A 15,006-nucleotide genomic window follows, 5' to 3' on the forward strand; every position below is an offset into this window, starting at 1 on the left:
TACAGGCTCTCCAGTGACCAGGGGTCAGTGGAATGCACCTTGCAGGTCTCCAGGCGAATAAACCATGTCTGTTCAGTCGTATGTAGACTGTGTGTCTGGAGACAACTGTTCCAGTGGCTGTGGTAAGGTCCCGAGCAAAGCTACCTGCAGTACTCCGTGGTCGTCTGCGGGCACTTATGGTGAGATATCGGTCTTCTTGTGGTGTTGTAGACTGTGGACGTCCCGTACTGTAGTGCCTGGACACGTTTCCTGTCGGCTGGAATCATTGCCGCAATCTTGAGATCACACTATGTGGCACACGGAGGGCCCATGCTATGACCTGCTGTGTTTGACCCACCTCCAGTCACCCTAATCTGCAGGTCAAATGCACTGCATGGTCATACCCTGAGGTGATTTAAACCTGCAAACCACCCACCAGAGCATTGTTTCACCATGTATCAGCATTATCCTTAATTTATGAGCATGAGTGTAGATTTTAAGGAACAAAGTGGTAATGAGCAGTAAAACCCACTCTTGTGAGTTGTTGAACAATAATTGCTAAATACAATACTTTGTAAATATAACCTACGTATATGGAGTTGTTCCAGTGTGACACTAACCCAAAATTTGGGTAGAATTTCTTGAATAACGGAGGACTGTTGCGCAGCAACCCTGTCCTGGTGCACCAATAAATTGTTGAAACTATTGCTCAACACAGACAGTAAGAGACCCAAGTCTGACTCACACAGTGTGTCACAATCAAAATCTAGAGCATGGAAAGAGTGTCAGTATTGCAAAAGTTAGGTAACACTCATAACTCAATGAGCAGAGCTACAGCAAGGAGTGCAAATGATGCGGTATGACAGACCCACAACATTGTTCTGCAAACTCTACAACACGGAATAACAGGCAACGTCCGAGCTCTGCTCCAATTCTAATGCTGATAAGAAATGCATAGGCAGAGTACACAAGTTGCTATGGGAAACATGGTTATGCTAGTAGTTGAAACATCCATACTTGAGACACCATGACATGGACAGCACCACTGACACCTTTGGTTAAATGAAGGCAATTGGCCACCTAACCTGCTATAATGCATGATGTCTGGCTTTAAATATCCCTGTTTTAGACATCTTGTCCTCAATGTCTGATCATTCCACTTGCTTCACTGATACCGACGGAATAACCGTCTTACTAGTTACAGGTTAATTCTGCAGGCAAACTGTGATGTGCTGCTTGCCGTCTGTTTGAAGACTTCAACTATGAGATTGCAGCCTATTGGCTGTGGTTGAACTTAATCATTCTATGCCATCACTTCTGATGGGTCGCAACAGTGACTGATAGGAGATACAAACAACCTGGGCCTTCCCCTGGTAAAGGGCCAAAATGACTTACTGCAAGCTGCCATCTTCTACTACCTGGATCGGTGCCCGGTTGCTGCCTCCCAGGCTGTACATATATCGCCTTCTTGGCTGTAGGCTGTGGTGCTGGGGGAGACCTGGATGCTGGAAGACACTGAGGATGCAGATTCAAGCATATGTCCCTCTTTGAGAGCACAGAAGCCATCATGTCCACAGAGTTGCGTCCACATGCCACCTCACGTGGCATCGCTACCACAACCCACTCCCACGCAGTGTGTCAGACCTGCCGCAAAATTAGATTGAGCCCTCAGTGTGCTGCATCTAGCATTCCTTGCCGACACTTGAGCAAGCAGCTTGGCCCATTTGCTAAGTGCCAGGGAAGACAATATTCATTGCAGCAGTCACGTTAACAAAATGTTGTTACAGATACTGCTGTTTCACTGACAACTTATGGCATAAAACTGTAACACTCATGAGCCCTTGGAGCTCAGTCTCCAACACTAGTAACATCACCATCTCACCTGTCCATCTTTGATACCCTTGAATGCCTGACCTGAGGGGTTGACCTTTACAACTAGCATCATAAGTGGTTGACCATATTATGACTGGTGGTCAGAAGTGGACCTCACGATAATACGGTATGCCATTATGACTGGTGTGTGGAAGTGAACACTGATTGTTGATAGTGCACTACATAACACAGTTTATTTATTCGTGATGTAATTTGCATTATGATGTGACAATGATGACTAATTCATGGTTTATTGTCTGACTTCAGTGATTTTATGTTTGCTAATATGATACTGTAAATGATTTTAATTAAAGACCTGATGGTTAGTTGACCAAAACTGGCTATGTAAATAAAGATTTTATCAGCAACTCAGTGGTAATCATGACACTTTTCAAAGTGGGAAAAGCCATAACCGATGTCGTATGAGCAAGCTAGGCAGTCAGCAGGGAACTATCCTAGGGAACAGGTCTGTGAGAAGGCAGATTCAGAGAGTATAAAGGAAGAAGTACTACTACAGTTACAACCCCATCTTGCCTAACAAATTGAGCTGTGATCCCCCTGGGTGCACTAAAAGTAGTATACGATTTTTGCTGTTTGAGCAGCAAAGTAGCTGATGTCAGTCAAAGTAGAGAAAGTCTAAACTGTAGACTGGTAAAATGAAGAAAAGCATTTCTGACAGAGGGAATATGTTAACATTAAATATTACTTTAAATGTTAGGATTTGTTTTCTGAAGATATCTGTCTAGAATTTAGCCTTGTGCAGAAGTGAACTGTAGAAGATAAATAGTTCAAACAAGAATAGAATGTGCGCTTTTGAAATATAGTGCTACAGGATAAAGTTGAATATTAGATGGGTAGATCAAATATTAGTGACATACTGAACTGAAATGGGGAAAAAAGTGGAAGGCCATGGCTTGGATATGGTAAGCAGGTTCAATTGGATATAGGTTACAGTAGTTATGCAGAGATGGAGAGAGACACTAAGACAGGCTAACATCGACACTTGCACTAGACCAATCTTTGGACTGAAGACAACAACAATGGGATATAATCATCAATGAGTGGCTTCATATGGATAGATATGGCAGAAGATACTTTCAGGCTCGCTTCCTTGCCATTATTGAGGCTAGACACAGTGTCATACAGTACTAGTGTGATGCTTCTTGAGGGTGTCAAATTTTTTGTCTGGTGCACTGATAGCACAACACACAGTGTCAACATCAGTGTGCTGACTTTTGTCAAAAGACCAACTCACCCAGATTCTCATAATTTCCAGTAATAGCACAGTAGAAAGCTGAGGTATTAAACTTGTCAGAAACTCTGATTAACCAGATCCACTAACTAGCTATACTCCACTCAAATGACTGTCCTCTCTGTTCGCTCCAGCTGGACTGATTGTCAGACAGTGACAATTACAGTGAGTGAATAACGATTTGGAACTGTTACTTCCAAGTTATTCAAAACTGCTGACTAGCCCTAGTGCTAGGGCAAAAGGAAGGGAAAGTATGATTAGGAATTTATTCTGGGGATGAAAAGCTTCATAGAGATAGAGCATAAGCTGTTGTTGGGGAAGGAAACTGAGTGTGTCCTTTTCAGAATAACAATCCCAGCATTTTCTTCAAGCAATTTAAGGGAATCACAGAAAACTGGCCAAATTTTAATTCTGGCACTCCCAAATAAGGATCCAGCATCTAATCACTGTGCTGTGTGTGTGGTTTGAATGGAAGGGAAAAGTTAATAACAGGTTAAAGCTGTGGGATGCCAATGACCTTGCAGCAGTGGTAACATTGGTTTCCATCAGTTCACTGAAATTAAGCACTGTCGGGCTTGGCTAGCACTTGGATAGGTGACCGTCCAGGTCTGCCGAGCATTGTTGGCAAGTGGGGTGCACTAGGCCCTTGTGAGGCAAATTGAGGAACTGTTTGATTAATTAAGCAACACTGGTCACGAAAACTGATAACAGCCAGGGAAGCTGTGTGCTGACCATACGCCCCCTTCCATACCCGCATCCAGTGATGCCTACCAGCTCAGGGTGACATGGCAGTCAGTCGGAGCTCTTGTTCTTCTGATGCCTGTTTGTAGAGAGAGAGAGAGAGAGAGAGAGAGAGAGAGAGAGAGAGAGAGTTGTAGGATTGCCTGTGTGTCTCCAGGTTAGTCAACTGGGAAAGCACTGCTTGCAAAAGTGACTTCTGGGCTGGAATTTTGGACAGTTTTAATTTTTATGTACATTTAACACAGAGGATATTTCACCAAAAGTAAAAGATTTCACACCATATTACGTGCTTCTTATCCAAAAATTACTCCGTAAGTTCCTTTGTGTTGTTTTAAAATTTTGTTGGACAATGACTATTTTCTGAACCTGTATTGCACAAAAGAGAACTCATGCTCTTGGTATTTATCCCAAAATACTTACCTGCTGTTTACTTAAAAACTGTCTTGTGAAGGATCTTATTGTTGTTGCTTTATAAATGAAGTATCAAATGTCAGTTAAAATTGATTCCAGGTGTTTCCTTTACAAACTTGTGTCATTATATAAGTACATAGTGAGAACATTTAAAAACATTGTATGCAATTTTCCTGCTTATGTGATAGTAAACAGGAGGAGTTTAATATGTCTGCAATTGACTAAGAAAGTTATGAATTCACTATGAAGCAATAGGGTCAAAAAATTTTTCTACACATATTACTGATGCGGTGTGGTCGAATATCGAGAGCAGCACAGGAAGTAATGACCGCCACAGAGATATTGAACAGTAAACTGGTATCATGAGATGCCAATGAGATGCTAGGAAGAAGCCGGGTATCCCGTAGTTCCAAGGCACCTCTACCCTGGAATAGCATTGCCAGATGCCAGGAGGACAGTTCTGTTTAAGGTCAGATCCTGCCCACTTCCATTAAGTTCCTGTCAGAGTAATGTGGTCACGCTGGCTTCTCGCCATGACATAGCCCGTGTTAACCATCAGGGAGTGAAGAGACTTACGTCTCCTGTAAACTGTGCCTAAACGCCAACGCTATCAGAAGTGTCAAGTGTCTACGAACTTGTGTTTTCTAGTGACTGTAGTGAAGCTGCAGTAGCCCTTCTGAACTTGTATCAGTTTGCCACAAAGTAAAAGCCTGGTGAGCAAGGATAAGTTTTGTTGCAATTAATGAAGTATTACTTATTTAGGGTGTACAAAGTAACTGCATTATTACTGATCACCTCAGTGTCTAAGAAGTTGTACACAACATCTGGAAAATTGTCATGAGAAACTTACTATTTATACCGCAGTACCACATTATGGGAACAAACTTACATTATTAGTGGCTGGGAAGTAGTGATTTTACAAACATTTACTTAGAATAAAGAATACTTACTTTTTTTAAAAAATATCACAAGTTATTCTTTTATTGAACTTAATGTGCCACACACAGGATGGTTGTGTTTAAACAGACTATGGATAAGGCTAAGTGAGAAGTCTTCATCAAATGCAAATATAACAATTTTGTCTACAGAGTTATCAAAGAATATCAGGAAGTTCTGATTGTATATTAAGTGAAATTTGTTCCTCCAGAAGTTCGTGATCCATATCTACAAAGACAAGATTTTGCAAACTATTTTAACTCATTTGGTATGCTGAAGCTCTGATGATATCCTTGCACTTGACTTTAACTACTTTTTCCTGCTGAAGCCCATACGTCCAGCCTAGATGTCTTTCTATGAATGACTGTTGGAAATATCTAAATGTCAGCTGCATCAAAGTTATGCTTATTGCTATCTCCTTCACACAACTTGATGTGAAGAAGTCTCATACCCAAATTTTAATATAACAGACTGATTAAATATGATGACGCTTCAATCACTCAGGAAGAGATTAGCATCTATTATACAAATGGTACTTATTTCTGCATATATTTTATATATGTATCCACAGATGTACCTGCATGTAAACCTCCCCCCCCTCCCAACTGTGCATACTTTTACCCACAAAATTTTTATTACTGTGAATATTATTATCTACATTAAGCTCTATGTACAGATTGATAATAAATGATGCTATTATTTCCAAAAATGTGATCTCTTATGAGAAATGTTAATAGTCTGATCTTTCAGCTGATCAACAGCTGGAGTGATGACAATATTGTAAATATACCGAAAAGAAAACTAATGTATATAAGCACAGCCAATGATGAATCACTTGAATCAGTGTCATCCTTTATATACCTATGTATGATAAAAATAACACAAACATGTGAATCTTAAAAATGGTAAATGTAAACACCAACTGAAATTCATTTGCAGTGTAACTTCTCTATGGAGGAAGTAGCTTACAAGATGATCATGAGGATCATATTCTGGCACAATGCATCTGTCTTACAATGTATCAAATTAAGGAAGAAAATATAACCAAAAACGGCATGATTTGTGACAGGTTTCTCTATTATACTGCATGTCATATGAAGTGCCCATTTTTAAAACTGTGAGACTGTTACCAGCCACATACTATTTTAAGAACTCACTCATCCTCCCACCCCCCTCCACTCGCGCCATTTTTTTGTGCTTGTTGGGCCCGTATCAAAAACCAGAAGATTTATGACAAACAACATGTTTGTTAACTTGTGCATCTGTAGCATATGAGAGCTGTTGTATGCTGCAGTAAGCAGTTTACTTGAAGATGAGTGATTAAGTACTTCTTGGTCTATCATAGGTGTCGCCTCTCACATCTGATTTATCATATGAGTCAGTCTCAGTTTTGATTATAAGCAGCATATGAACATTAATTATCTTTGCATGCCTGTCATTTGCTAAGTTGGAATCTTCTGTATTTCATTGCAACCAAAAGAGTGCAAATAGTACGTATTTTTTCCAATTACTATCTCGATAAAAGCAAGACATTGTGATATGTACTGAAGCCTACAGCCATTATCATGCTTCATCCCAAAAGCAACCATGAATGGAATCATAAAGGAAGAAAGGGAGTGAGTCTAGTATTTAACATCTCTCAAAGAATTACACTGTCGGCAACAGATCTCAAGGTGAACCAACCATCCTGTATTCGCCTTAACTGATTTAACGAAACCACAGAATGACATGACGACAAGGAACACTGATACAAGGAACCCTCTGCCCCACACTGTGCAGTAACTTGCAGAGTAACTAAATAATCATGCAGTAATTTTCATTTATTACAACCTAAGGTCTGGCATTTAAGAATCTGTTTTGAAAACCAAAGTACTTTATTTTACTGCAAAACCACAGACATCATCTTAATGAATAAATGAGTTGTCAAAGTTCCAGAAATGCATTCCATTCTGAGTAATCCAGTGTTTCTTGGGATCCCCACACACTTTTCATAAATCAAAGCTAATTATTTTTGATCTGATAACAACAATATTTTGTACAAGGAAACATAACTACCAACATCGGCTGGAAAGAAAGGAATATGAAACCTTCACAACACCAGTTCGTAATGCCCTTAAATTTAACTACTGTTCCATGTGGCAATGTAACAGAGATACGAAATAAATCTCTATTCATACACTTAGTATTACAAAATTACATACACAAAATTTATTTTGAAACACATTTATTTGTCACACTGAAAATACAACAAAACATACAACAGCAGCCCAAATGCAGCCCACAACTTCAGATACCATTGAAAACAAATATTCACAGTTGGTAGTGTTGACACAATGTATAATAAGTACTTACTAAAATGTGAAATACACTTTCCATCACTGTGACTAATGAAGCATATGAATACTACGTACAACATTAAGTACCTCATGGAATCAGATTCACAGTACAGAATGAAATACTTAAGACTTTTTAAAATAAATTACTACAGATATTAACACAAAGTTCCTTGAAAATACAGCTACAATGGACATCTTTAGACGGTTTTCTTTTTCAAAGATGAGATCACATAAATCACAACAGTGAAATTGAACTTCAGCTTACGAATGATATTTTGCTTAATAACTGTGGAATCATTTAGGACACAAAGTTAAATGTAAAATATGAATAGGCCCAAATACTCTATACTAAAATGAAACAAATTTACTTTATTGGCACACAGTATTTACATCTGTACTTGAATGTATTCCTTTCATTCTGTGCAATACACATAGTTAAAATAAGCAATAATATGACTTCTGCTGCTTTACACAATTTTTCTAACAACATATGAAAACATAAATAATAATCCATACATGGAGACATTCATTGATTATCCTGAAGCCAAAACTGTTGTATTTTTAATCTAATATAAATGACATGCATAATTAAACTATTTGACATTTCTGCACTGAGAAACAATTACTAATTTAAAGACATTTCCTTGTATTTCTTCCTCTATCTACATCCTAGCACAGAAGGGAAGAAATGACACAGCAGACTATGGAGTTTTAAGGCACATTCTTCATTTAACAATGCACGAGACACTTAGCCTATTTTGTCATGTAGGTATTTCAGTGGCAGTTAGTCTACTTCGAAATAAAACATCTTTAAGGGGCTGCAACCTCCATGTTATCTGGCACAGGACATAAAGGTACAGTCATGTAACTAAGTATGCAGACCAATGTACAAAACTAATTATTTCACAACATACATGTGTAGTTTTAAAACTGCTTGATTGCTGAAATTACTGGCAACAAATACAAAGAGATGAAACTGCAATCAACCAGCATTCTCATGAAATATGTTACAAAACCTAGAGTTACTCATGCAATTTAACTAAAGGCATTTTCAGGAAGACATCTTAGCCCTTCAGGCAGTTAATACAACAAAAAAATGTATGTACCACATGACTAACGTACAATGATGCAAGAAATGTAAGGGTGCCAGAAGAGGTCACTCTGACCTCCTTGTTTTCTTGTCAGCTCATTTCAGTTAATTATGTTTCCACATTGCACTGGAAACTTAATACACTCACTACCAAATCTATCAAGATGTTAGATACTCCAGACTGTTTGGCTCATTCAGTACACACAGTAATAACACTGATTCGAGAACAATATGTAAAATCTAAATCTCTTCTTACAGTCACAGAAATGAGAGCCTGCTTCCTAGGCCTTAGAGCTTTACCATTCACTTAAGTACAGTACTGGAAGAAAATTGTACTCTTACTTTGTCAGACAAAGCAAAAAATCCATCAAATCAATGGTGATCATGTATAATAAAGCTGTGAGGTATAATAGCTACACTAATATAGTGTGGCAACATTACATTCCTGAACGTTTAAGTGCCTTTATAAATGACATAGGACAGAGGCAACTTCTTATATATTTTTAATGTTTTTACAGCCCCTGTAGGATACTCTCCAACATCTCAAAATTATTGGCCACACATGAACATTTATTCAATGGTCAACTGAGAGCATTTAATAATTCCAATCAAAATTACAGAATGTTGAAATTATTATACAAGCTTTCTGGAGAGACTCGCAATGGGGACTATAATGTCAGTTGCTCCTACTTTTTAATTTCCAATATATCAACAACACAAAGAAATACTGATATTAATACTATTAAAAATATAAGCCATAATTTAAATTCTTTATACTTCGATCGGTTAAAAAAATTCTAGCTTGAACATCAGTGTATTCAAATGTAATTAATTTAAAAAAACTGATATATGTAACAAATGAGTTTTCTACTTTTACTGCAGCATTATCAGCACGTTTTATTTTAATGTTGGACCATATTTCAGAAAAACCCGACATTTGATACCCATTGAAACCAATGTGTTTTCATAAAAATAACATTGTGGTATATCATCATAGAGTAATTTATGATTGTCACCAAATAATAACAACATGTTTATTTGAGCATCCTCATTGCTATAGAAACAAATAGTAAATGTACTGAAGCTTTGCATAAAGAGTTGTACAACAAGTTTGTCTCTTAGAAACCCAACAATAGTAACATCATGATATGATCTATAAAACACAACTACAGAGACCCATACCCTGGAAAGTGTCGTTGGATGATACAGACTCGTACCCAGGAAAGTAGTGTTGAAGATGACAATACACCAGTAAAGTTCACAGTTCTCTCTCTCTCTCTCTCTCTCTCTCTCTCTCTCTCTCTCTCTCTCTCTCTCAGGCTCCCCCCCCCCCCCCCCCACTCCCCCATGTGTGCAATATCGGCAAATTTGCCATGTCCTGAGCACTACTGTAATTACAGCACAATATGTTATAAGGCTTCCACAATAAGCACAATGAAGAGTTAAAGTGCTCAAACAATCTGACACAAAAGAAATCTAAGTAGGAAAATGTTTTTGCAGTGTAGAGTTTGATTACTGGAGAAATTCATCATCAGTTACCTATCCTCTGAAGCGTATAAAAAAGATAACTTACTCACAGTATTTCTTGCAAACAATGTTCAGTAAAACAGTTTGGGGTATGATTATCATCATACTCAAATTTCAGATTGTTAAAAACAGATGAAACATGAATCACAATGCTCTTAAAAATAAGATCTAAAGCAGTTTGGTATGTAGAGTGTAACAAAGGCTGTCTTCGGAGATGTCTGGCTTTTTCGGCATAACTGGTGTCAAGACTCACTGTGCCAGGCTATTGTTTCATTATTCTTTGTAATTTGGTGAACTACTACAACTGTACATGAGTTTGCAAAGATTACAACACATTATTACTGGCTCTATGGGAACAGTTAATGTCATGTAATTCTGATTCATATACAGTGGTGTCTCCCAGTTGCGGTACCTCATTGACTGCCACCTTCAAACCCTAATATTGTACTAGAAGAATGAAGAATGTGTGTGTCAGCATAACTTTTTTCATGTTTATGCAAAGATAACAGAAATGAAACCTCCAATCATGCTCAAAATTTGTATCAATGAACATCAACCTGAGAGTGGAAGACAGATGTGGATAAAGCAAAACAGCTAAATATTTAAATTGAAAATTTCCATCAAATGAAACAACTTTATTTTAATTACTCCATTGTTATGCTGCAACTAAACTTCACTACATGATAAGGTATCATAGGGTGAAAGAACAAAGTCGGGTGCATTGTTTTTTTTTTTTTTTTTGGTGATATAAGCATATCAAGAAATATAAGAAAATGCATTCATCGACTGGTACGAATGTTCGATTTTGATGATACTGAGTTAATTGATAAGCAAAAAAAGGAACAACGAAGTAACACTAAAAGGCAACGAGATGGTAAGGTAAGACAGCTATAAAATACAGCATATGAAATATCGAGTAGTTACGAGAGTAATTTAAGTGCCTTTCACAGAGAGGAAGAATAAAATGAAAAGTGCATAACTCAATAATTCTATGCACAATTTACATAAATGTGCTATGAAACAGCTGTGTCTCTGTGCCGTTAATAGTACAAACAAACACCAACTTGATCTTTCTACCAGGAGTGCTAGTCCTGCAAGTTATGCGGGAGAATTTGTGTGAAGTTTGGAAACTAGGAGAGAGATACTGGCAGAATAGAAGCTGCTAGGGCACATCGGGTGTAGTACCTGGCTAGCAAAGTTGGTAAGAAATAGGCAAGATCTTGGGTTAGAGTCCCAGTTGGTGACACATACTTTTAATCTACCCTAGGTGATTAGGTAAATGCTGGAACTGGAAGTCCCCTCCCAAATATTTCCAATTTGGAATCTCTCTGCTCCACCCACAGCCCACTGGGATATTTGGCTGAAAAGAAGAAATTTCTACAGTAACCTACCCTATTGCACTTAGAAGTATGGAATAGAAGAAACACACCAATGAGTAGACTGTTAACTAATTGTAAAGGAAGTTTCAAAACAAAACAAGACAAAACACACACACACACACACACACACACACACACACACACACACACACACACACACACAGTAGGGTAAAAAATTCATTCAAGAAACACCAACCCTGATGAAAATGTACAGCTTTTTCCTTATAAATTCCACGTCAAATAATTAATAAGTGATGGCCAAATGACAATGTGCATTTCTAATACCAATGATATTGCTGATCAACATTTAATTGTGGCTTATTATGTTTTAGCATACACAGTCTTTTGCAAGATAAATGTTTTAAGCATCTCTGACAGCAGTCTAGACTAAAATCCAAAGCAAATAACTTTGCATCTTGGAAATATTGCGAGGTTCACCTTCAGGCCTTACAAAACAGTATTTTATGCATCTTCTGCTGAAATATCTTTCAATGAAAGTGGCAAATTGTTCCTGTTTTCTTGAAGGAACTTGGGACTCAATTGAGGATTATTTATCCACACTGTGTGTCACAGCACTCCACTTGTAACAATACTGAGGAGTGCATCAAGTTCAAATTTCTGCAACTTTTTACAAGCACGCACGCACACGCGAGCACGGATACGCGTTACTCAACAAACGCGGACGCGCGCACGCGTGCGCGCGCCCACACACACACACACACACACACACACACACACACACACACACACTATAAACTGCTGTGTCACTCTGTTTACTGTTTGCAATAACAAACGCTAACTTTAAAATCTACTTATCACAGAAATAAACTGGTATACATAAAACACGGTACGTAAGAGTGTAGTACAACTGGGATATCAAAAATGCATGAATTGCTGGGAGGACATTGATGTTAAGAAAACCAATAGCAACTTGGTATTCCTGATTTGGAGCAGGTGTCTTCATAAACTTCTACAGAGAATGTCAGACAAGTTTTTTTTCTTTGTTTTCAGTAGAAAAGCAGCAATGTGAAGAGAAGCACATTATGACTGAAAACTATATCTCAAATATCTCACTTTTTAGACTGTAACTGTTATTCTGGATGAATTACAAATTTCCACAGTCTATCATTACTGAAAATACTGCTATGCACAAGCAATCATATATAGATTTGGAAACTACTTGTGTGGTATAATAAGGTGGGTACAGAACAATCATCCACATCTGGAAATTCTAGTTTTCTAAAATAAGAAATTCTAAACAGGTATTTTGATCCAATGTATAAGGTTATCTGTTAAGACTAAGTGACAATATACAAATGTGCACAAAAATGCACACAAGTTTACTCAACAATCCAGAAAACGTGCCTCACTTATACCAAGGAGAATAAAAATGAAGAATTTTAAATGAGATTCATAACACAATTTTCCACACCCAGTTACAAAGCAATATAATCTAGTAAAGCATTTCAAAGAGCATACTTTCATTCCAATACATTTAATACAATTACACTCAAAAAGTACATGTTAAGAATTCCCACCTGTGTACTCGATAATTATAACCATACCTAAGACATTATGAGCTAATACAATTTTGCACAACAATGGACAAAAGAACACAAAACTGCTCCATTGCACCACAAAATGTATACATGATAGTGGACTAGGCAGGTATCTTAAATAAGACAAAATATAAAAATATAAAATAATACATAAAATAAACAGCAAAACAAAAACAACTAGTCTCAAAGAGAAAATAACATGAAATTTATGAAGTTCATAAATTAATAAGAAAATAAAGCTATATGCTTAAATATTATGTGTGAACACACAAATGCAGGAAGTTGTCTGGGTAACTGAGATGTTCACTCATCCACTGCAGGGGAGTGTCTAATGGAGGTTCAATTCCGTGGGTTACCACTCGTACTGGAAAATAAAGACAAGCTTTTTTATTCCAATGACTTAATCTGAAACCATACATCTGTTTCAAAACAAACAAACAAAATACTATTCTTATCATAAACATTAAATAATGTCACTATTATCATATGTCCTCATTTTTAAATGCATTTAAATATTCTTAAAATTTGTTTAGAAGAACTGCACAAAGTAAGCAGAATTAAAATATCTAAGCTGATCACAATTATACACTTAGAAAGCCATTTCCTAGGTTTTCAATGTTGAGCATCAACTGATTTCTTCCATAAGCTAATTAAGTTTTCATCAATTCTCTTTCTTTGTGTGTCTGTCAATGACACCATTTTTGCTATTCGGTGATTTACCTCCCTTATTTCATTCTCATGGCCCCTACACGAGATTTTCACAAATTCAGCAAAATGGTAGTGCAATCAACCTCTAACATCACTTCTATAAATTTTCCCGACAAACTTCTTTGAGAAAACATTTCTTTCAGGGATTCCTATTTATGTTCGCTGAGAGTCATTTACACTTCTGTATTATCTATTCTGATCTGTAACAATTCTCACAATTCTTTAAATGCCTTACTTCACTTCAACTTAATATGGATGTCAAAAGCTTGAGAAATACTTTACAAATGCTTACATTAGAGTCTTATGCATCATTCCTATAAAAACATATAGTGCACCTAAGCAAATGTCTTCCATTTCCTTCCCCACTATGGTGTTATAGTTTTATTACACATTCGTTTAACCTTTGTCAGTTTAGAAGTTTACAACCAATACAGTAATATGATATAGTTTTGTTTTGTTTTGTTTTAGGGTGCAACAACAACCAGGGTCACACATGCCCATGTCAGAGACGTAGGACACAAAGACAAAAAATGTGTTAAAAGGATTACATGTTAAGCCCAGCTGACAGAAGGAAAGGCAGCTACAAACAGGGACTTGGAGAAAAGTCCATAAAATACACCATGAAAAATAGAGGTCCTGAACTTGAGATTAAGTGTCCTCTGCCATATTGTGCGTTGTTCACTAAAACAGCCAATAAATCAAAAGGCAAACATAAATGAGAGAGTAGTAGTTGTTGCCGTCGTCTTCAGTCCAGAGACTGGTTTGATGCAGCTTTCCATGCTACTCTATCTTGTGCAAGCTTCTTCATCTCTGAGTAAATACTGCAACCTACATCCTTCTGAATCTGTTTAGTTTATTCATGCCTTGGTCTCCCTCTACGATTTTTACCAGCTGCACTTCCCTCCAATACTAAATTGATGATCCCTTGATGCCTCAGAACTTGTCCTACCAGCCGATCACTACTTCTAGTCAATTTGTGCAACAGATTTCTCCCTAATTCTATTCAGTACCTCTTCAGTAGTTATATGATCTACCCATTTAATCTTCAGCATTCTTCTGTAGCACCACATTTCGGAAGCTTCTATTCTCTTCTTGTCTGAACTACTTATCATCCATGTTTCACTTCCATGCAAATATTTTCAGGAAAGACTTCCTGACACTTAAATCTATACTCAATGTTAACAAATTTTTCTTCTTCAGAAATGCTTTCCTTGCA

At 37.3% G+C, this 15,006-nt stretch overlaps 1 protein-coding gene across 1 annotated transcript in view; it reads right to left on the bottom strand.

Annotated features, from left to right (window-relative positions):
• Positions 1-7,398: 7,398 nt before the first annotated feature.
• LOC126297378 (autophagy protein 5) overlaps positions 7,399-15,006 on the bottom strand; it is a 113,746-nt gene continuing 106,138 nt past the window's right edge. Inside the window, exon 6 of the mRNA XM_049988104.1 lies at positions 7,399-13,446. Coding sequence (XP_049844061.1) covers positions 13,337-13,446 — 110 coding nt within the window. The 3' untranslated portion in view covers positions 7,399-13,336. The remainder of the gene's footprint in view (positions 13,447-15,006) is intronic.

The sequence above is a fragment of the Schistocerca gregaria genome, chromosome X (assembly GCF_023897955.1).
Source record: "Schistocerca gregaria isolate iqSchGreg1 chromosome X, iqSchGreg1.2, whole genome shotgun sequence".
NCBI classification, from domain to species: domain Eukaryota; kingdom Metazoa; phylum Arthropoda; class Insecta; order Orthoptera; family Acrididae; genus Schistocerca; species Schistocerca gregaria.